Source organism: Lissotriton vulgaris, chromosome 8, assembly GCF_964263255.1.
Source record: "Lissotriton vulgaris chromosome 8, aLisVul1.2, whole genome shotgun sequence".
Taxonomy (NCBI): Eukaryota; Metazoa; Chordata; class Amphibia; order Caudata; family Salamandridae; genus Lissotriton; species Lissotriton vulgaris.
Window position 1 is genome coordinate 1,263,334,356 of NC_141696.1, and position 24,542 is coordinate 1,263,358,897.

The 24,542-nt window shown below is 42.5% G+C and overlaps 1 protein-coding gene across 1 annotated transcript in view; it reads left to right on the forward strand.

Moving 5' to 3' along the window:
- ATP8A2 (ATPase phospholipid transporting 8A2) overlaps positions 1-24,542 on the forward strand; it is a 2,134,099-nt gene that overhangs the window by 878,242 nt on the left and 1,231,315 nt on the right. Inside the window, exons 19-22 of the mRNA XM_086935178.1 lie at positions 7,227-7,276; positions 12,816-12,885; positions 18,109-18,193; positions 22,787-22,926. Coding sequence (XP_086791304.1) covers positions 7,227-7,276; positions 12,816-12,885; positions 18,109-18,193; positions 22,787-22,926 — 345 coding nt within the window. The remainder of the gene's footprint in view (positions 1-7,226; positions 7,277-12,815; positions 12,886-18,108; positions 18,194-22,786; positions 22,927-24,542) is intronic.

The window sequence follows — 24,542 nt, forward strand, 5'->3', positions numbered from 1 at the left end:
TCTCCCGAGAGACAAACGTGTTTTAAACCTGGCGAGCCCGGTGTTGGGCTTGAAATCGGCAGGGAGTGGAGTCAGGAGTTGGTGTTGAGCGTTTAGGTAAGAATGGGCGTTCGTGGGGGATAACGGAGGTAACATTTGAAAATTGAAGCACGAAGCTAAGGATTGTTACACTTTTGTTGTAGGTGGCATTTTGAATTGATACGGAAACGCGGTGGTTTCCTACTTAAAAAGACTCGAGGTAAGAGGAAGTTCCACGAGGTGGTTCTTTGGTTTTAGGGCATTGGTAGATGAATTCAACGTGCATTTACAGTCAGAACTTTATGTTTACAGGTATCACAACCTCGTGGTTTGGTTGTGAGTAAATTTTTTCAATACATTTTTTCAACACATTCACTTTTGAGGTGAAATGGTGGTGGTTTCTAGATTTAAAAAGGTTTAAAAGTGCATGATGCAGCCATTATTTCTTGTACATGAAATGTAAAGTGAGATTTCGTTGTTTTGAGCATTCGTAGGTTTTTGTAACTTGAATCTGATGAGAAGAAATAGGATATTATAATGAAATTGCTGATATGAGATATTCATATTTTCAGGCCCCTGAGGAAGAGTCCAACAAGGACTCGAAATGCATCGGGCTACATCAACTATACGTTGTCAAGAAAGACTCTGTTGATATAGTGAAATTATGAAATGTTTTGTTTTTTGAATATATGTTTGAATTTATTGAAAATGAACTGATGATTAAATATCATACTTTCAAAGAAGAATGGTGAATTTGGTTATATGATAAATTTATATTTGAAAGAAGTGAAATGAAAATTAAAATGATGATATTTCTAGTGTGATTCACTAGCAGCAACAGTGCGCAGGGGTTGAGAGGTTCATCCACTCAAGTTAGGTTACCACAAAGTAATGACCCATGTTCTGTGTTGGTTCTTTTCAATCAGTCAATGAAGTCCCATTTATAGAGCGCTAGTTGTCACCCAGGAGGGTACCCAGGCGCTTGCTGCCGGAATCAATCGAAAAGCAAGGTCTTGAGTCCCTTCCTGGAGTCAGTCAACGATGGAGCGGTGCAGGGGTTGAGGGGTAGGGTGTTCCAAGCTTTGGCAGCAAGCTGGGAGAAGGAGCATTCTCCGGAGCGTCTTCAACGTATGCGAGGTATCTTACGAGGGTGAGGTGTGTGGAGCAAAGATTCCGGAGTGGCCAGTGGAAGGGCAGGTGGTGATTCATGTAGGCGGTCATGGGTCAGGCTAAAAACCTGGCTTGTCGTGCAAAACTGATATCTTTTTAGATGCAATGTCAGGCCTGAAGCTCCGCGCCGGGACACTCTTAGGAGTAGCTGTGCGCGATAGAAATTGCTTCATCAGAAGCCCTTGGTTGTTCACATTTCTGAACGGGTGCCAGTCTATCGTCTTGATTGTATTTGTCCAGGCAGCCATTGCTGCGTCCTGGACTGCCTTGTTTGGTCAGGTCTGTCCTCCATTTTATAAGCGGTGCCAGAGCTGCGCTTCATAGTGTCATTGCTCCTCTGACCTTCTTTTACCAACCAACTGGGTCAGTCTGCAACCTCCTGCTCCACAAATGACTTTATTATAATACCAATTTCGATGTTGCAATCTTGCAAGATCTATTTATTAAAGCTTCAGTCCCAACCGCTTCTCTCCCACAGCATCCAGCCCTACATGCATCAGCATTTTAGAATTTAGTCCAGAAACTAGATTTTGATTGTGAAGTTCCAGTTCTCAATACTGATCTTGCAACATGGCTTAGTTCTCAGAAACTTTCAACGCCAATGAAGCATTTACCTTCTGGTGTTATTTTTCCCTGCTTTCACAATTGCATTCTACTGTTTGTTCCAGAAGGGGGAGCCCTTATTAAAAAACATCTCTGAAGGAGGTCAGGTATTGACATAATTTTTTTTCCTTTAAAAACAAATCTGTTTCTCACGATGAGCTGCACGTTATTCACTGAAGATTGTCCAGTTTCTAGTTCTAAATATTTCATTCAAAATCTCAGAAGGTGTTACAATCTAGAAGCAGTCCACAGTCTAATACACACTTCTTAAATCGACCCTAGTGCAGCGCTTCAGCATCGTCGGAATCCAGGAGAAGGCACTGGAATGGATCATCTCCTTCCTCGATGGAAGAACACAGAGAGTCCGCCTACCACCGTACAAGTCAGAGGCCACCGAAGTCATCTGCGGCGTCCCTCAAGGATCCTCGCTGAGCCCCACCCTCTTCAACGTCTACATGAGCCCCCTCGCGGCCATCGCACACCAACACAACCTCAACATCATCTCCTACGCTGACGACACCCAGCTGATCCTCCCCCTGACCAACGACCCCGCCGCCGCCAGAGCCAACCTTCACGAAGGGATGAAAGACGTAGCCGAGTGGATGACGACCAGCCGCCTGAAACTGAACTCAGACAAGACGGAAGTCCTCATCCTGGGCTCCTCGCCCTCCGCCTGGGACGACTCCTGGTGGCCCCCCGCCCTGGGCACCGCACCCAAACCGACAGTCCACGCACGCAACCTGGGCTTCATCCTGGACTCCTCCCTCTCCATGACCAGACAAGTCAACGCCGTCTCCTCGTCGTGCTTCAACATCCTGCGCATGCTACGGAAGATCTTCCGGTGGATCCCCACCGAGACCAGGAAGACGATCACCCAGGCCCTCGTCACCAGCCGACTGGACTACGGCAACGCCCTCTACGCCGGAGCCACCGCCAAGCTCCAGAAGAGACTCCAGCGGATCCAGAACACCTCAGCCAGACTCATCCTCGACATCCCACGACACAGCCACATCTCCGGACATCTGAGAGACCTGCATTGGCTCCCCGTCAACAAGAGAATCACCTTCCGTCTCCTCACCCACGCACACAAAGCCCTACACGATCAAGGCCCGAGCTACCTCAACAACCGCATCAACTTCTATGCTCCCAAACGCCATCTCCGATCAACCAGTCACGCCCTCGCCGCCGTCCCCCGCATCCGAAGAACGACAACAGGAGGAAGGTCCTTCTCCTACCTGGCCGCCAAGACCTGGAACTCCCTCCCTCCCGACCTGCGCCTGACCCAAGACCACCTCTCCTTCGGGAAGAAGCTCAAGACCTGGCTGTTCGAGCAGTAGCAGCACAACCCCCCCCCCCCCCTCCCCCCAAGCGCCTTGAGACCCTCCGGGTAAGTAGTGCGCTCTATAAATGTCTTTGATTGATTGAGGTGAACATTAGTTATTCATCGAGCTCCACTTATAAACTAGGGATAATCATGGTTTTCTCATGAACATAAAAAACAGGGGTAGTTTGTCGTCCAAAGTCAGGCCAAATATTCAGATGCTTTTTGCTGTTATGAGCATTGGGTTGGTTTTACAGGAACTCAATAAAACGATTGGTTTACTTCAGAACACATAATTACTAATTAGTTCTTGGATAATGTGTCAGAATAAAGTATGAAACCAGCTTTGGCAAGGTAAGTGGCAAGCATTTTGTCACTCATGCTTGATCTCTTGCATCCATTCATCCACCCACTGACTCATCGTTGCATTCATTCAAATACCTATCCACAATCAAACATAAATAATAAACTCAATAATCATATGGCAAATTAATTGAAAGAATTAAAGCATAAAAAAGAAAACATCCCAATGAGATTTGGTGGACATATGCTTGTAAAAAAAAATGAACATAGCAGTGAGTGTCTGTCTTGTGCATAGTATTGTATGTAGTGTATCACTGTTTTAAAGTTCTAAAGTTCCACCATTGCTGCCTGGTTTTGAAGTAACATGCTGGTCATTTAGGAGCGGTAAAAAGACAAAGATACACTACATTATACACCGTACCATTTCATAATGGCCACTTGCTCTGGGCAGCCATCTTAGAATGCTAAAGTCTATTGTGTATCACTGTTGTACTGCTCCAAGATGGCCAACATATGGCATCTACACATGGTGGCCATCTTAAAATGGTAAACCAATGATACACTATCGACAATACTATTCTACTATTGCCGCGCACTTTAGGAATAAACTGAAAACTAAAGGAATGGTCGTCCCCTCAGCAGTCCAGACACTGAATCACACATGTTTGGTGGTTGTGCACATCTGATCAAGCAAAATACTGCTACTCACAAAACAAAAGAATAAATGGCAGAAATGTGCTAACCAATTGCTCCATGCAATATGCCTTCATGGGAATAGGCAGAATGTGAATTAAACTTGCGGCGACAGAAGAGTGCTGACTCAGAGGCTTTCAACATATATACTAGCATGTAGACGTCTAGGTTTTTTTATTATAGGGGCCTGTCAGAATATTCCACCTGTCAGGCCCTCCAAAAGGATCCAACAAGTATCAGGATGCAGAACCTCTTCCACCAGAGTTTGTACTTACTACAGTAATCTGTCAGGTCCTATGTACCAAAATACGTGTCTACAGGAATCAGCCCAGTGTCATATCAAGCCACCATTAAAGCCCTATTATGGTACCATGTGATTTTCATACAAACAACTCAAGTCTAAAGGTCTACAGCCTTTATTGCAGTCCTTTTTCTAATAAACAGATTTGACATACCTTTTCCTAATGAAGCAATCCGGTCTAACCCTTTGCCATTGGCTCATCACTATAACTCAGGCCCATTGTATTGAGCATAAACTTTCCTACAAGGTTACCATCAACAGTTAGCAAATTAGAAACATGTACTGAATTAGTGTTGGCAATACACCATGCAACCCTTCTTAAGACAGTCTCACAAGGATTCTCACTGTGCAAATCTCCCACCACCAGGGTTTGGTCAGAGAGATAACCAATACCAGGCCCCTTGCCTTTTAGATAATCTATGAGAATCCATGTTAAGCAATCCCTGCCTACAGGCTTTAACACCATGTGATATTAATCCACCCTCAAAGGCCTTTTGTTTTTAACCCATGATGTTTACAATAAAAAAAGCCAGGCCTAGTGTTTTTCTCACAACTTCTCACAATAAACAGATCAGACCTATGGCATCTGACATAACTTTCCCCAATTAACCAATCAGGGTTATATTCTTTATCATTGGCTTGTCGCCATAGTCAACTGAACCCTCCTGTATTTTACATAAGCTGGGCCACAGTCATAAAATTATGAATATATACAAAATTACAATTGGCAAAACAATACAAAACCAGTCTGTAAAGAGTCTAACAAGGATTATCAAACTGCAAATGTTACACCCCAAATATTGTTCAGAGAGGGTAACCAGCACCAAAACCCTTGCCTACTAAGATCATTTGAGATTCTCAGTAGCAAAACACCAGTCTGCATCTTTCAAAGTAGTATATTAGAAATCGACCCGTAAGATCAAATTCTCTTTAATAAATGTATTTCACAATAAATTGGTCAGACCCTACTACCTTCGTTATAACTTTTCATAACACATCTATCATATCAATAGTATTTGACATAATTTTTTCCTAAGAACCTGCCATACCTGTAGCCTTTATTGATGGCTTACCTGCACGACCAACTTAGGTCTATGAATTATGCATAAGCTTGCTTATAAGGCAACACTCGGGCATACCTAAGTGGGTAAGTAAGGATTAGCAAAGTGGGGGAGAGTCTGACAGGATGAGGGAATCTATCTTGCAGTTGAGACATAACCAATCCACAGGGACTTAAGCCTGCTCAGCCAGGAACTATGCCTCATGAAGCTCCTGCTGCTAGAGGGATTATGTATGCAATGAAGAAGGTTGGGTTCAAGGAGGTTCCTTGCGCAACTCCGCAGAAGAGGCCACGTGCGTCTGAGGTGTACGGTGCCAGGCTGACTGATGGGGTCCCTCCAGTCAGGAACGAGCATATCCATCTGAGTGCATGTCCTTAGATTCTGATTTTGTGTATGCGTTAGATGAGGATGGGGTGGGAGACTATGTCAAATGCTGCGGAGTGCTCCAGGAGGATAGGGGCAGCCATGTCCCTGCTGTCCAGAGTCATGCGGATGTTGTCCATGGCAGCAATGAGGGCAGTTTCTTTGCTATGGTTCGATCTGAAACCAGACTAAGTGGAGTCGAGAATGTGGTGGTCATTGAGTTTTTCAGTGAGGTGTCCGACTGCACTCTCCATCACCTCGTGATGTCTGGTGATGAGCATCAGGATACTTACCTATCTGAATGTAAATATCTAGTATTGCCAATTTCTGAACATTATGTTCACTTGCGGCAGCTGTGTTTTCAAGATTTTTAGGTGCAACTGCATTTCAACTAAGTTTGCAAACAACAATTACAACCTAAATCCACACAGTAAATGTTTCACAGTTGTACATTGTTCTCTATTAAAGGGGGCTCCTGCAGTTTTATAGGGTCCCTCTCTAAAGCCTAGACATGCTAACGACGTAGGGAAAAATATGTTTAATGCCAGTCCTTTATCAAAAGGTAAATTATGGGAAACATGCATGAGATTTAGAAGTGGCAGTCTCTATAGAGACACTTTGCAAAGGGCAATTGCAGCATCCTTTATGCAGTGTGGACATATCTTCACCCTTCAGCCACTTATTCTTAACTTCCTAAATAAAGTGTATTTATACATTGCCATTAGCATCTCTTTTTGTTGGGCTTTGTATATTTACTTGTGCCTGTGGACATTCCACACCTATTTTTTCATGATGAGAAAGTCTATTTACATTGAAAATGTATGGCGAACCACAGTGCCAGTTTGTAAAAAAATTAAGTGCCAGGGCCCTTCTCTGAAGACCACTGCAGCATGCACCACCCATATACCCTGCCAGTGCTGCCAATGACAATACCAACATAACACCTAACCATTGCGCTCCTTCAAGAGTGACAATTCAGACTATTTCAGGCCACACAAAGCTCTAATAATGGCATGAGAGGCTGGTGCTATTCATCTTCAAAGAATATTGACTCAATAAACACAGTTGTTGTGCTCATCCGAAAATTAAAAAGACAGCACCACTATGTGGTGGACTGTCACTCCGGTGCCGAGCAGCGGAAACCACTTACAAAAAAGATTAAGCACTGGTGTCCCAGCATACTTTTATTCTGAACACGAACTAGCAAATCATAGGGTGCAATCTAGCAAAATAGATGGACTCTGACAGGGTAAACACGTTTATCATATATTGGCGAAATAGTAGATCGTGTAAGCACACAATGTTACATTTTTAAAGTTTATTAATTATTTCTCGGTCTTTTGTCGTATTGATACGTGTTTCCTCTAGAAATAATAACTTGTGTTTTTTTCAGCTGGGGAAGGAACAGAGCTTTGAACTTCTGAACGTGCTGGAGTTCTCCAGGTAAGAACTATTGTATTCGCCAATGAAAGGCAAACATCAGACCCATCAGCACTGTGAAAACCTGTGCTTAGATAAAAACAATTTAACGCAGGACTTTAAGTGGGATGAAAAAGGTTGTGGGTGGGCGAGGTCTCTAAAAGAAGTAAGACCTAAGAAGCGTAACAAGGAATCCTTTCCTAGAGGCGTGGCCCATGGAAATAAAGGTGTGGCTTCAAACATAATGTCTCGTTCCTGTAGGCGATGGGGGAACAACAACCTAGCGCACTGGTGAGCAATTCAAAATCTTATTTGGCAAATCAAAAAGTCCTCTATAAATGACGCTTCACTCTCCCAGGTCCCGCCGCCAAAGGTCCAGACCTCAAAAATGAATTCTACACATGGAAAGGAGCGTCAATGTATCCGCTATAGTATCCAATCAATTATTGTTTTTGGAGAATCAAATCCATAGGCAAACTTGTTTAATATGTGTTTTCCATTTATTAATTTAATGGAAAATCATAGCTCCAAAATATAACCGCATCCAATCGTCCACCAAATATAACAATATCTGTTCATAAGCCTACGCGTTTCGTTCTCACTTGGAAGTCATCAGGGCTCCGATGCATCTCCTACGCATTTATCTTTACAGTTCTTCAGCTCTTCATTAGCTCTACCCATACAAGTGGAAAAGGTTGTCCTCTTGCCAGAGTGTCTTATACTCTGGTCTTTGTTCCAAGGCCTAGCCGGATAAATCCCACTGATGACTTCTAAGTGAGGACGAAACGCGAAGGCTGACGATTGGATATTGTTATATTTGGCTGACGATTGGCTTCAAACACGTAAACTAAAATTCTTTACTTCTTTCTCTTTGCACGTTCTGTGTTTGCATCCCGGCATTTGCTACAATAACTTCCATGATGCACCTAAAACAACCCAGACCTATTGACTTTGCCAAGGCTTCTTAGCAGTATCAGAGAAAGGAACAACAAATATGATTATTTCATGAATAATGTAAATTAAAAAGGTTCCAAGTAAAAATATGCAGCTGTGAATTACACATTGCTAAGCTCTGTGCAAAGGGTAGTGGTCTTCGCAGTGTCTCATTCACTCTCATTCTCCCCTTCAAATCGCTTTCCTCCGCAGTCTCTCCGTTAGACACCTAGACAATTTTTCTCTGCACATTTTTCATTTGCACAGATCACACCTGATTTCTCTCCTCTTCAGCAACCTTTCTTCAATCTCTCCTTCTGTATCAGGGACGAACTGGTCGTAGCAGGCACCGGGCGTTTCCCCGATGGGCCGCCAGGGTTGGGGCGTGTTTTGGGCCCCTGGGGAGCCATCTTTTTGTTACCTGGGCCAGCAATCTCGCCACCCCCGTAACAAATTCGTCCGAAACCAGCAAACAGCTAGGCCACCGCACAACCCCTACCCCCTACGCCCCCCCCCCCCCCCCACCACCACCACCACTACCCAACACTCTGGTGTGTCCAAGGAGTTTCCCATGTGATAGGAGAGTGCATGGTGGACTTGCAAGTATTGATAACATTGAGTGGGAGAGAGAACTGATGTTGCAGGTATTGAGAAGAACAGAGGTGCGAAAACAAGCGAAATGTAATAGGTAGTGATGTGGCTAAAGAAGTGTAGGAAAAAAAACACGAGGGGAACCATTGTCTGGCTTCCACCAAGCTGCACAGCCACATTCTTAAATGAATCAAATGAATTAAATTCAACCTATTTACTCCTCATTTTTCAAGTTTTCACGCTTATGTTTAATCCTTCTTAATTTTAATTTTTTCTTCAATCCATTTTACTCATAGCAAATTTTGCGATGGTGTTCACAGAAACACAGGTGCGCCATAGTTCCCAAATGTCACGATTTATTTAAAATAACCCAATGCATTTCGGGATCACCTTCCCTTCGTCAGGGGCATCGTGACATGTGTTATAATGCGTCCCTCATTTTTTTAGAGAAATCTTTCCTTTCCAAATGCAATTCAGAGTTTCCGGGCATTAGTATTTCTATCTCTTTTCGTGCAGAAGCACGTTTCCTCCTTGCAATAAAGAAACTGCATCCACCTCTCATGTTCTATATAAGTGTAGGGGCATTTAAAAGCCTTAGTGAAATGTGGTTGATATTTTTTAGTGTCGAAATAATTTTTGGATAGGTTCACGCAGATTTAGCACTACGATGCGTTGAGACTTTCTTTCCCGGCGATCTGGGTTTATGTGAATGCGATTCCCATGAAACAGACGATGATTTTACAAGGGTTCTGGATGCTGCATAGCACGTAGCTACCACTAGATGTCGCTGGCACCCCATGCCTAGGAACATTCGAGGTGACTGTTTATAATAAAGCCTCAAAACTGTCTGGTGCTCTCTCGGACAAATATTTTATGCATTTGAATAACACAGAGGAACCTTGGGGTAAATTCACTGATTTTGGCAATTGAACAAGTGTGACTGCTGCCATTAACACCTAGTAAAGCCGCAGCTAACATCAAACGTCGCAGCTTTCTAAATACCTATTGATGGGGATTGTTAAAGCTGCAGGACTGTGGCACGAGCATTGTTTGTTTACTCTACTCTGGATGGCTCCTATGAACTTAAAGCCCATGATTAAGGCAGCGCCTGCAATGACAGGTTACAGAGCTCATGGGCGACGGTGCGACTTGCAACCATTTAGGGGTATATTTGATCAATAATGCAGGCAAACCAGTAGGTTTTCATCCTCGAGTAATATTTCAGAAAGCTGGACTTAAGCAAAATGTGCTGTTCGATAGACTTCCCAAATTTAATGATCTCCCTTCAAACAGTGCTTAATTTTAGCTGGTGTTTGCAGGGGCGTCCCACTGGACCTCACTTTTTGGGATAATATCTGCATTTTGTGATTGCAGCTGTGATCATGCCTTTGAAAGTAGAGGACCATATTATATCACATTGTTTACTATAGGCAGTGAGGCCTAAAGTGGTTTGCGTAATGTTTCATATAAAAATGGTCTTACAATTAAGGTGTTGAGGGGGAAGGTGACAATAGCGAGTATATGTTTGAAACTGCATTGCCTGACCCTATCTAACAATATCGGAAGTTCTGGTATGTGGACTGACCCTGGTTTCATCAGTGCAAACATAATTTCTAAAAATTTGCAAAATTGAAAAAGATTGTAGGAGTGCTATATTAATGCACAGGATGTTGATTGTCCTTGGAACCCAAGTCTTTAATTTAGATTATGCCTTTATATGCCCAGTGTTTCCCCCTTAAAATTGTATTCCCATCAATCTTTATATGTTTGTTATGCTATAAGGAAGCAAGAGCAGATTTAGGCATTTAAAGTTAAAACTTTTTATCTATTTTGCATGAGGCTTCCAGTGTACTATTGATAATAGTGTAAGAGCGCTTAAGTTTCAGAAGAGTTAAACCTTCAGAGGCGCGCTTGTAGGGGTAGAGAATGTAGGAGTTCACATCTAATAGGCAGCCTGCTGTATTTAAACATTAACATTAATTACTGTAACTTCTTGTGCAAAAGACTAAAACATTAGCTGAATTCTGATATAAAACTTTTCGAACATGTGAAATCTAATGGTCATTCTTCATTTATGCCATATTCTTGGTGTTTTCCCATCACTGGACATTGCTGCACTCTTTTTCAACAATATCTAAATTAGGGCAAGTGCTGCTCAATGTGAAAGTCAGCTTGTGCCTTTTTCAATGACTTGACATACAGGGAGACCAGGTTTGACATACGATCCCCAACCTGACTGTTTGTGGATTTGTGAATCCGTGTTCCTCAAATGCCCCTCTGTGCTCCAGAATGGGTGGGCTACAATAAATCCAGGGGAGGGCCTGCAGCAGGGACTTTCAAGGTGGGAATCCAAGCATCCCGTTTCAGGTGGGGCTGAAAACAATATTGGTGGGCTCCACCATTTCAGCTTTGAAGGAGAACCATCCACCCACATCTAGTAAAGAGCCAGATCCATGTATTTTCTCCTTCCGATTCATAAAGGTACACAAGTTGTGGCATTTTGTGTTGAATACGGTCTTTTCAAAATAATAGCTAATGGGCCAAGATAGTCTTGTCAGCAGTCCCACCCAGTGGAAAGTCTCCAACTAACAGTCTCCACATGCTGCTGAAAAGAACCTACAGGTGGCAAAAAAACAAGGATTTACCATTACTACCAAGAGATGGACCTATTCACATGGTCATCCAGATTCTGGAATCCCTCATCCTGGGTGTAGAAGGCAATCCTGTCCAGTTCTTCAGGATTCAACTTAAGCTGGTTGGACTGAATCCAGGTGTCCAGGCTGGTACACGTGTAAGAAGATGGTGAGCTGATGATACCTTTGCCTTTCCCAGATGCATCATCAACTAGAGAACATCAGGGTATGTGAAGAAGGAACTCACAAATGAGTGAATCAAATTAAGTGAAAGATGAAGACATGATGGAAATTATGTGAGGTAAATGATGATCCCTGTTAGACCGCACTCTGGAGCTAGCAAAGGTGGCAGGCAAACAGAACAATGATGGACTGACTTCCTTTTGTAGCATAGTAAGCCATCCAAGATTTTTGTTTATCAAACATTGCATCTTTAAGTGGATCTGATAAAAAGTGTTTAAAGTCTTCTGTCCAGGATACTGTGATATGGTGCAACTTAGAAACTCTGGCACAGCGTCTACAATTTGCCAAGCTGCACAGGAAGCTGAACTCAAGAAAGATGTGTCTCTCAACAGGGATCTTGGTTCTTCACTGCATTGTGGTCAGACCGATCACAAGGGAAAACCATCTATGGGATATACCATTGTCACATGATCACAGTATTTCTCCATAAAGTCTTACCTCTGGGACCTGAACTTTACTCATTGGATTGGGGAATAAACCTGCAAGTTCAGTTAACCTCAGGGTTCTCCCTTTCTGGCCTATTTTCTGTGAGCATATTCCTCCTACTGCAGTGGATTTGCCCAAGAAAAAACCCTGTCCAACTTGGAATCCAGACTGGGCTGCAGACATCATGTGCACCTAAACTCAGATATAACTTAGGCCTCAGTGTGAGATCACAACACTGCCTGTACTATGCAGTGGACTGAGTCTGATGCAGTTAAAGTAAACTGGAGCCGTAAAGAGCTTGGCACAAGGACTGTGTGAAGTAAATTACGTATGGATGAATTGCTGATCAACACTGTTTCGGTATCACTGGGGAGCAATTGTGTGTATGAATTCAAGTTAAGCTAAGGAAGCTTTCACACATCCAGGCGACTTAGTGACATGATATGTAGCCTGAGTAAAGGATGATGGACCCAGGAGAAATTTACATAAATAGCAGCATGATGAGTGGGTGAAGGTAAGGTACACAAAAGGAAGGGTTTTGAGAGATACAAGTTTTATTCTTTGTCAGTATTTATACCATACGGTCAAATCGCTGCTAATGACAGAGACCAACGTTACAGACAGGAGCCGAAAAAGCACAATGTTCATTCATGAGATAAGCCACTGTAGTATTTATAAGAGTACTTATGGAGTTAAAATGTCCTTTATTGTTTACAATATCTCTGTGTTTCTTACAGTGACAGAAAGAGGATGTCTGTGATTGTTCGAACTCCGACAGGGAATTTGCGGCTGTACTGCAAAGGGGCCGTAAGTGTTACTTTTTTGACAGCTTAAGTGTCTATACCGTATGAAAAAAAAGATTTGTGATCATTTTGTATCCTAATTATTTGTCTTGGGCAGCCGACACAGAAGAAAGCAATACTTTTTAAAAGTTCTTTTATGAGGAAGAGCGTACTGACCTGTTTGTTGGAGTTGTGCAAATACTTTATTGCTCTACATCTCAGCCCATTTGTTTTAGAATGACGAGATGTCACCCATGTCTAAAAGGGCATCATAGAAAAACACAAGAAGAAAAGCTTCTAAAGCGCATGAGATGCTTCCCAGCCAGAGCTTCCTCACACAGACAATATGACTAACAGTACCAGGGTCCACTGCCGCAGGTGGATTTTGCTGCATAGTGATCTGTTATGTTGCAGTCTTCATGCCCTTAGTCTCATTGTGTGTGTCTGAGCATTGTACCTACTTTATTGTCCAATTTTGGAAGAGCTCCTCCTTAAACAATCTGATTTGAATTGATTTTAATTTTAGAAAGTGGGCCAATACCGCAGGCTGTCCTGGATCTGAAGGAAGGGAAGAGGGGGTACTGCAACACAAAGCCTACAACTGTGATTTGTGTCATTTCAGTAGTTTGTGAAAGGTCAAAACATTGGGTTCAGGATAAATTGCTAGACGGAGGCTGGTACAGGCCTGTGCCGTGATCACAGAAAAGTGCTGCGGCAACAAATGATGGATGGAATGCTGAATGAATCAAACATTCACCCACAGTCAAGAGATCTGGGTTAAATCCATCCGTCTTTGCCCCAATTCAGAAGGACCTCAAGACCTGGCTCTCTGACTAAACCACAGTGCCTTGCGACAGATCTGTAGTCATTCCCCCCCAGCACCTTGAGACCCTTATGGGTGAGTAGTCGCTCTTTACAAACCACTTTATTGTTTGATCACTGGTGCTGTTAGCATGGTTCCAGACAGTATTGAGGTGCAAACCAGATTGATAGGTATTGAGTAGAGCAATCTCTCCAAATAACATCAGAGCTGTGTCTTAACAAATCTCTCCATAATTTAAGGCAACACCGGAAGAAGGGAAATAGGGTGATAGTTGGCAAGAGTCTATGTGTCTTAGGAGGGTTTCTTAAATGTAAATGTAAATGTAAATGTATAGGCAATTTATATAGCGCACTACTTACCCATAGGGTCCCAAGGCGCTTCGACCGCTGCGAAACCCTTCCTGGCTTCCCTGAGAGATGGTCCCTTAATGGGTATCTCCAGGGTGAGACCAGGCATCCCCGGCGGTCTGGTGGGGCCGTTAGTGAAGATGAGGCAAGCTAATGCCCAGAGTTGCCGAGTGTGATCGCTGATCAGAGTGGGCACCGAGGCGAGAGAATTATCGAGTCCGCTGACCCTGGTCCAGAAACCTGCCGCGCCGGGAATCGAACCCTGGTCCCGGGCCGTCCTCTGCTCTCGGGTCTGCCGCCTCTAACCAGTGAGGCACACTACTTCAAAGAGTGAAATGACAAGTGCTGTTTTGCAGGAAACCGAAACCTTGCCAGAAGGCTATGAGTTATTACAAATGGACATTATGAGTGATGCTACTGCAGGAACAATGGTTTTAAAAATTCTTGCATGCCAGGAACCCAGAGGGGAGCCCAATCAGAGTTACTTTGGGGAAGAATAACTTTGTTTTACAGGTGTAAAGTCTGACCATGATGACATAGTGACATTCGGTGGAGGGCAGCAGGAGATATCACCAAAGGTACCTGGTTAGATATAGGGGAAAAGAGGCCAGCAGGCGCTGTATATTGTCATGAAAGCAGTCAGCGAGGTAGGAGCAGTATTTTTGTGCTGGGATGATGGAGTGGATACTAACCTCAGGATGTGCTAAAGAATTCTAGATCGCAAATATCGCTTTTGTACAGTTTTTGGAAGCAAGAATGCAATTGTGATAGTATCTTATCCGTGCATTGCATAAAAGGGTTTTTCTTGTTTATAGATGAACCTATTCAGCAGTATTGTGGGAAAGCACCATGGTCTCTTCTAGTTTTTTACATTTCCTTTTTTCCAGTGTTACGTCAACAGTGTGCCATGGGGCGGATGGTGTGACATGGTAGAAGGCAAAAACCCAGTTATTGAAATTATACATAAATAACATTGTCATCCTGCAGGCCGGGCAATGTATGCTCCAAAAGATTAGTTACTTTGGCACTGTCCAGTATGGGGACCAAGGGCGATATGAAACTTTGGAAGCAAGATTTGCCTTTATTTTTTCCACATTTCTGATAGATGAGAAATATGGCTTTGTGGTCGATCCATGTCAGTTCATCAAATGAAATGATATCAACTAAATTACGACTGGCGTAGATGTGGCAGAGTGTATGGCAAGCTGAGTGAGGAGGTCCTTGTATGTATGGACAGATAGTTGACAACTCAGTGGCAGCCTTGTCCAACACATTAGCAACTTTAAGATTGAAACAATAATTGGGAATCTGCACTCATCTAAACTCTCCATAGAGTGCTTGTGGTTCAAACTGATGGTAGTCCGTGTTGGAAAGCATGTTGATAGGCCACAGGCAAATTGAAAGATCTTTTTTAGTAATGACTAAAAAGCCTCCTCCAGGACGAGTTGTCTGGTTTGCCAATTTAGTAAGGCAGCCAGGAGGCCTGTGCAAGGGCCGGGGCAGAATACTCCTTAAGCAGAGTTTCCTTAATGAAGGCAGTGTCTAGAATAAAATCCACAAAAAGGGTACTCTTCTGAACTGCATATTTTACCACGGAGTGGACATTAACGAGAACACAATGTTCCCGCTGGCAGCGTATACAAGCGCGTAAGAGGGTTTCTGAGTGATGTGAACAGAGGGGGTGGGAGGGTCTGTGAAGTTAGGTTTTGAAAAGTCGATAGAGACAGGTAATGACTTTATGCAAACTGGTTCAATATTACTAAGGGGAGATAAAATAAAATCTCTACGTACCTTCTCATGTAGATGAACTTTAATCTAGACAGTATTGTGGGCCTGGCCTGTGTGCGGATGGTGCAGATGGGCTTGCCTTTAGCGCACCTTTGGCATACCAATGGCGTGACCTCATGGCAGCCATCCCTCAATAGGGTGCGAGCGGTATGCACACCACAGACCTGACAATCACTGGCACGCACACTCACCAAAATGGCGCCTCCATGTGACACAGGCGAAAGAGTGGAAAATGACAGTATGAAACGCATCTCTGTCTGCAAAAGAAGACTCTAGAGCCAGCAAAAGGATGAAAAGAAAACAAATAAACTGGCTAGGAAAGGGCAGGGGCACAGGGGAATCTCACACAAATAATGAAGGAACAGCTAAAAATATAAAAGCCGTCCGCAAACTATTGTTATAAGCACCCCTTGTACGCATAGTATAAGTATAAAGTATCTCATTCTGTTCCGCATTGGCTAACATGCACTGAGATCCGCAGGGTACCTTCAACATAACAATCCTCATTCTACACCTCTATCCTAATTGCCTTATGGGCCTTGATGTTTTATAATCTAGGTATCAATGATGTTGAGAAGAGTGCTGCCTGGCACTCTTTTTCTCTTCCATTGCTCAGAGGATTAATAGTAACATTTGAAGCTTTCTCAGGCATATATTATGCGTAGATCTGTTAGAATGGCATCTCGGGCAGTAGTGCTGGACATTGTTGTATCATTCACCAATCTCCGTTTATGTTGTGTCCCAGTGACATGATGCAGTGTTTCTTATCCACCTCTACGCTTTTATCTGACTTGCCTAGAACGTATGTGGTATCTGGACTCCAGTTATTTTGTAGCCCTAAGCCTTTATCTGTACTATATGGGCTGTCGCACACTATTGAACGCTAGTAAGGTCATTTCTAAAACTCTACAAATCTCTAAAGAGAAGTGGTCAAGGAGGCAACCTTCTCATTCCTCTTCGCATATGTTTACGCCACTCTTGGTGGTCTAATGCTAGAGACTCTATCTAATCTCCCAGAGTAGCCACTAAATTACTGGACTCCTTTTGCAAGAAAATTGAGGGTTTATGTGTGTTGCCTAAGTCCATTACCTTTACGTTTCTTCCTCAAGTAGAGTAATAGCCATAAAATATTCTGCCCTTTTCCCACATCCTTGCTAGAATACAATTTTTCATGACATTCAGGCTACCATTGGCTTTTTTAGAAAGGTCCAGGGTTTGCAGTAACTGATGGAGAAGAATGAAGGTTTTGGAAAGGAAGGGTACTCACAGTTTGCACTGCTAAGAACTGGAGAGTTAAGTTTGTGTACACCTTTTTTGCTGTCCTGCATCGAATCATCCTTCAGAGTACCGACACCCCTGGGTCGACCATGACCCAGACTGGTGTTTCTTTCATCGATGCTGGAATTGTCATTCGGAGAGACGGCTACACGGCCCCCTGCCAATGGCAACCACACTTTCCTTTGGTTTTCTTTCCCTCCAACCTTTCATCTGTTGCTTCATTGCCTCCTCCCAGCATGCACACTGTCACCAAAGCTATTGCTGCATCTCTGCATTAACCAATGGATGCCTGTCGTGTGCTGTCTTGCTACCGATATCTAATAGCCTAAGAGGAAAGTGGGTCTTTAGACATTCCCATAGGCATAACTCCAGCCTTCCAACATTCCTACTCTCTATGCCAAGGAATGGGGTTTTCCAGGAGCTCATCACCTTTGTGTTGAATGAGGCAATTCTCATGAAGCATGTCTTGAATTGTAGGACACTTAGCGCATCTTTACAATACACCACACATCCTCAGTCTGGCATAAGTGGGGAATAAGGGGTTTATGCTGGAAACAGAATCCCAACCTTTGGTAAATACTGAACTTGTGGAAGTTTGCCAGCACTATTTTCACCCCTTAACACCTGACAGAGTTTGTGTAGGCAAATATACATACTCAAAATAGGTGAAAACATGAGGTATTACCACATTATCCCCCAGTCTGAGCTGTGGAAATTGGAGTGGCGTAGTAATACCGCACGTGCTACACACTGCACTCCGATTTATTGGTATTTACGTGTAGCAAGATCACAGTGGGGAACAATGGGAATTTTGTAATGAGGCATTTTTGTTTTAGTGTGTACTGTATTGGAGTTGCTCCTGAGGATCCTGTACAAGTTAAGGATATTAGAATCAGTCCTGCGTGTTGATGTTGACTACCTTAATTCTAGGTATCCCAAATTGATTTCAATCAATTAACTTTGCATTGCATGAGGTGTTGTCTTGTAATGAAATCCTATTTTCTGTTTTCAGGATAATGTGATATTTGAGAGACTCTCCAAGGACTCTCAGTACATGGCTCCAACCCTAAGCCATCTTGAACAATTTGCCACTGAAGGTATGTCAAATTTTTGACCTCGAACTATTTGTCAAAATATCGTTTTTTTAGTCCAATAAGTCAGTTTTAAATGATATACATTGCTCAGTTTTCACTTAAATCATGTAAGAAAACCTACGACTTCATGCAAAACACCTCTTATCTACTAACTAGTAATGTGTAGTATAATTTTGGTTGAAGCATCTGTTATTAAATGCAAGTTGTGGGGAGAAAGAACCATCATCTTTACTTGTAAAAGCACAAACATATCACCCCTTAAGGTTTCAAGGTACTGGAGGCCGTCAGGTAGATTAAGTGAGCTATTGCCCAGAGTCACATGATGCTGAGCTGATATGCCACCGTGGACTGGACCGTGATCCTCGCACTCCGGAGTCAGCCTCTCTGGCCACTGTGCCACACCTCTATAAACCATTCATGATGAACTGTATTTGAAAACTCAGGCAAAGCAAGCGCTGAGCGAGAGGCAAGTATTTGTCATAATGCTTCGTACCATCATGAAGCAATGAATGTACAGGACATCTAGAACCAATCACATTTAGATAAGACCTCAGCAATAGATGTATGAATAATACAGGTTTACCACATAGAGGAAACCATTGAAGGCAATTTGCATACAAAGGACATTATTAGCACCATCTTCCTAAAAATCATGTGCAGAACGAGACAATAGATTCTAATAAAACATAAAACACATTAGGACACTGGCTCTAAACTCAGTGACACAGATAACTGAACTAAACAAGCATTGCTAGCTGCACTGAGACATGGATCAGCAGAATCCAGGTACTGGTTTTATAGTCATTTTATTCAACTTGGTCATTTGTAACAGATAGATGGATGCTGTGCCTTCACAGTAATAATAAAGATACAGGAACGTAAACATGGACAACTAAAGCATAATATCTTATAGTATAATATAGTCATATAGTATGCCTTTCCGAAACATGGGGGAAGCCAGGACAAAGCAATTAAAGGATTGTAGCAGCAAAGTTGCATTAATCAACATTAACATTCATACTCTACCCCAGGTATCAAATATACTAAAATGCACTAAGCAGCTCAACAGAAGGGAAGCCTATTACAGACAGGTGAATGCTACCCCCCCACCGCAGAGGGAATGGGATCAAATACAAGTAAATCGGTGCAAGCGCAGCACCCGGCCGGAGGGAGGAATGAAGCTCTAAATGTTCCAAGATTGAGCTCTGGCAGTCTCCCAAATTGGAAAATCCTAAGCCAAAGTTATGGAAAAGAGTTCATGGTGAACAGTGAGGAGAAGGAAGTTTGCCTGCCCACAGAGAGTCCGAATTGTCTCCACCCTACCCCTTTGCTCACTTGTAGACCGACCAGTTCGGGAGTCGTCGGTCTACAAGTGTTACTGCCCTCTCATCTCTAGATGCATGCAGTGACCATGCCATGTTGGTATTTTTGCCATCATGTTTTCACTGTCCTCTATCTATCCCATGGTGTAGTTTACCCCTCTGGTGAGATGCTAGTTTTTAGAAGTGTGAATGTGAAAAAAATCGACTTTTTCCGTATGTTCACTAGAATTACAGAGTTATAGGTATTTTCATAATTAGTGTCAGGAAGTCATCTGACCTGTTCCTGCACCTACCATAATGCTCTCATTTCAGACACATGTTGTTTTCCGGTTTATCGTAAATCTTGGTCACATTATTGAAGGTGGTCTGGCAATCAATCCGGTATCTGAATGCAGGTTCAATTAACCAATTCCATTATTTTAGATTTCTAAATTGAGAATAATATAAAATACATTGGAAATATAGTCTAAGTTCGGGTACACATCCAGTGCTCAATTTGTGAAAGAAAGAGTGGCCCTGCCCAAGCTGTGCTCAGAACCAGGTGGGGGTGCAATTGAATGTCGACGAACCAAATACCCAGATTGGTAGTCTTTAATCCACTCCTAGACACTTCCTGCCCCTTCTTCTTGCTCTTGCAGGTTCCTGCTCACTGTTTGGGATGTTTCCCCTCTTTTTCTTCCTCTGTCTTTTCGATTTGTGTGTTTTTTGCTCTCTTGCACTCAGGAAATATCTGATATGGAAAATGTAAGTGCTGGTTCCCATAAAAAAATGTTGGTGCCCCACACCAGCAACCACCGGCTCAAATTAAGCACAGTACACGTCTCACCTGTAGCATGTTGAATCAAGGATTGGAATTCAATTCCGTTCAATTCAGCAGAACTGCATCCACATTATCTACTCTTTTAAACTCTTCAAAAAAGTGCCGAAACTACTAAACCTTCTCTACACTACTTGACATATCCTAATTCACCTAGCCAACTCCACCCCGACCTCAGCAGCAGGGTTGATCACCAGTGTTAGATATACTGATGTGACTACAGTGCTTGATTTGCAAAAATAAATAAATGCAGCATCCCAAAATATTTTCCTCGGGAGCCCACCACCAGTGTACAAAATACAAAGGCTGACTAGTCTGGATTCCAGGAAATGCCCCTTTTTTCTCTCACACCACACTTAGCCCCCCATTACGATGGGTGTCGGAAAGCCTCCGACAGCAGGTCATAGGCTTTCTGAGCCTCATCGCAGTTTCAGTTTTGATCTCCGCATTACTATGCAGGCGGTCGAAACTGAAAGCGGACGCTCATTCGGTTCGATATGTCAGCAGGTCGGAGACTGGCACGTTATCACTATGGGCGGCGTTTCCGCCATAGGGAGTACATGTCCCAACATGGAATGCCTGTCGGAAAGCGTCATTGGGGGTCCCTAGTAGGGCCCTCTTCACCTCACAGCCTCCAGTTGGGAGCCAAGGAGGCACCTATGGCGCCCCCCTGTTAATCCTTGCCACGCGATGCAGGGATGAACAAATTCTCGCACTTGTTTATGGGAGCTTGTGCTACAGCCGGTTAATGGCCATAGCATAAGCTCCCATAGACAAATGGGAGTATATGACCGCACCATGTGCGGTCATATTTTATTCGTGGTGTTGGGACCACCAACTGGATTTGCTAGACCGCAACGGTGTCGAAGGACATAAGTCCGCCTGACATCGTAATTAGGCCCTTAATGTCTCTTTATCTCTCTCTTGCAACTTCCTTTTATTACCTTTCTTTCTTACTTTATCACTGTTTCCTATCATTCTTTTCCTCCTTTCTCCCTTTTCTGCTTTTTACTTTCGTGCTCCGGGTCAAAGTCGGATGATGAAAAATATGTTCAGGTTCTGAAAAATGAGTGCAAATACACAAGCCTACACCCACTTGGACGAATTCAGTGATGTGTGAATATGTTACTCTCAAGACTTTCAAATGCCTGTTTCTGCCCCTGTTTTAAAATAAGCTTCTTTAGTTGGAAGACATTGATTCTAGCAATGTAAAGCTTAAAATGTGTCAATTTACAGAAATAACTGGGATTTTTAAAGCTAATAGTTGTTTTAAAATTTTAACAATTTTAGCTATCTATTCATATGCTCATTATGTCTCTTAACTCTTTTCACCTGATATATACATGAAGAAATACGAATGCTATGAAAATGACGCTTTTACCTCTTATTACAATAGCGGTGTTTTAAATGTAAATAATAATTTATTCGACTACCTGTGTTAGCACAAGCAAATTTATAAATGTAAAACTTTTCCTGCTTACACAGCTTAGTTTAACGGTTTCTAAAACAACACACGTTTCATAATGTGTTACAGTTGTTGGCACGGTTCAATAGAAAATCGGGTTAACATTACCATCTTTATCTTCAAGCATCAAATGGAAAATAATTTATATTGGTATCTTTCCGAAAACAAACAGATTTTTGGTTTGCACCTATGCAGAAATATTTTTTTTTTAAACTCAGTATTTGGTAGGGAAAACTCCTCAACAATTAAGATGTCTCACGATTAATTAGGGTATTATTTCCTTTTCTACGCATCTATTTAACTCCCTCGTGTGAGCTGGCTTGTTAATTGGCTTCTTTCGATTGAGAATAATTTCAGCATAAGGAATATTCCTACTGAGAAGTCGATGAAGAAGGTTGAGTTGGGGCTAATACCAATATCCTTATTTTTTTAATGATAAATTAAAACTATTATCGATTAGAATATATATATATATATATATATATATATATATATACACACAGAGAGAGGGAGAGATGTGTGTGTGTTTGTGTATGTAAATATAGTAGAACTATAGATGTAGCTTGCTTTTTAGGTGCTACTTAAAGTTTCTGAGAAAAATAACAGGTGTAACTCTTGTCTAATTTGGTGGTGCCCAATGTACCTACTGGCCAGGAGAGGGTCAGAGTTTGCCTTCAAGGAATCCAAACTTGGGACATGCAGATCACATCAGATATCAGGAGTGAGTGTTCACCGTCTTAGCCATCTTTTCTACTCATAGAATATCTGTTTTTGGTACAGAGACTTTCGTAGCCATTTGGGGTGTAGCTACTGTTTAAAAAGCTGCCATTTGAAAAGATGTATCCCACTTAAATATTGATGCTAGTGCATTTGAGACTTGACAATTTTCTAGCTACAAAGGTACAGTAGAGCCTGATTGCTTTATGAACATTGTTGAATCAATCCCTCCGCAATCGTTGATCCTGTACTCTTTGAACTCTGCTTCTCCGCAGGTTTACGGACCCTTTGTATCGCATACACAGATCTGTCGGAAGCTGCTTATGAAGAATGGCTGAAACTGTACAACGAAGCAAGCACTGTTCTCAAAGACAGGAATGAAAAGCTGGAGGAGTGCTATGAATCCATTGAAAAGGTAACATTGAGCTGTCTGAATAGATAGTTTCCAGGTCACAGTAGACTCTTACTTTTACAGGCATTCTGAATGTGGGGTAGAATTATATTTCATCTATTTCATATGGTATTATCTTGTAGATCATCATAGTCGATTTACTTGCATAATAGAATCTTATGATCTTTCTTCAAATGTAAAAACTGTTTTTCAATGTACGCGTTGTTTATTTCTTATAACATGCACACAATTTCCAGCGCTTCTTGGTGCAGCAGAAATAGACCATTAACGGTAATAGTACATATACAAAGCAGAAATATTGCACATATAAGGCCCAATGCAAAAATCTGCGGAAAAATAACATATCAAGAACAAAGTTAGAGTTACGCACATCATATACAAAAAAGTGGTGCAGAAGGGGTAGGTGGTGCTGTTTGCGTGGGTAGAGTTGGGTCCACCTGTTGCTTTTGTGGTACTAACAGCAGACATTATCTCACTACTAATGCCTAGGACAACCTAAGCAGATGCCCACCAGTGCTTCCCAAAATCTAGTACTACTGGTTCCAGGTGGTTACTTTTTGCTGTTAATAGGACAATGCATCAGTTTCTTATTTGCTGCTCACAAATATTTTTATTCAAGCTCTCAGTATTATTACTTACTGATTGAAAAACTCTGCTGTTTTCGTCTCAAAATGAATACGGCTCACCCAGCCATGATGGTTAAGAAATGAGTTATTAGTTGGTATTTTGAATATTTTTTTACAATCTTCAAACCTCGTGATTTATTGTTCACTTAAAAAGTACTAATGCCAATAGAACTTTCAATCAGTAAATAAAACAGGGGGAGACCGCCAGAAAATGCAAGCTTTTGCAATCTGAAGAAAGAACACAAGCTGTATACTGAAATCTCTCTTGATGTCTACTGTGGAAGACTTTTGTGAATGAACACAAAAACGATGTGAATGTCAACACACAGACATAGTTGGTTGCATAACCAAGCGTATACCATTTAACTACAAGGAAATTGAAAGTACAACTCCCTCCATTCCTGCATAATCAAGCTTAAATAGGAACAATTTCACACCCCAGAGTAAGCGGCCAAGACCTTCTGGCAAATGAGTAATTGTCAAGAATCATTAAATTAACACAAACTGGGATCGTTAGCTGTGAATGGTATTTGGATCAAACACCATCTTATTCACATGTAAGAGACTGCCATTCCACTCCCTACCGGGAACAACTGATGGAATTAGTCCTGAACTGGCTGTCTGAACTCCGCAAATGGGCTAGCTGCGTGGGAACTGCGCTGCAATGGGAGTTTAATAGGGGTCTGCAACCCACGAGCTGGGTATGTCTGGAATATGATTCTAACAGGCATACCGTATTTGGGAAGCAGGGGCAGATAGTGCACCTGGGAGGCTGAAGAGGACTCCCCATTAGCGCACCTAACTGGGCGGTCCGTCCGTGACATAAGACATGAGCGGCCCATTCCTGGCTTTCAAGGGCGAACAAATGAACACTGATACGCCAATAGCACACACCCAGTCCGATTCCTTTGATCGATACAACAACACAGCAAAACCAAAGGGGATGATGGACGGAGTGTTGAACATTGCAGGCACTCACCCCAGTCAACTGAT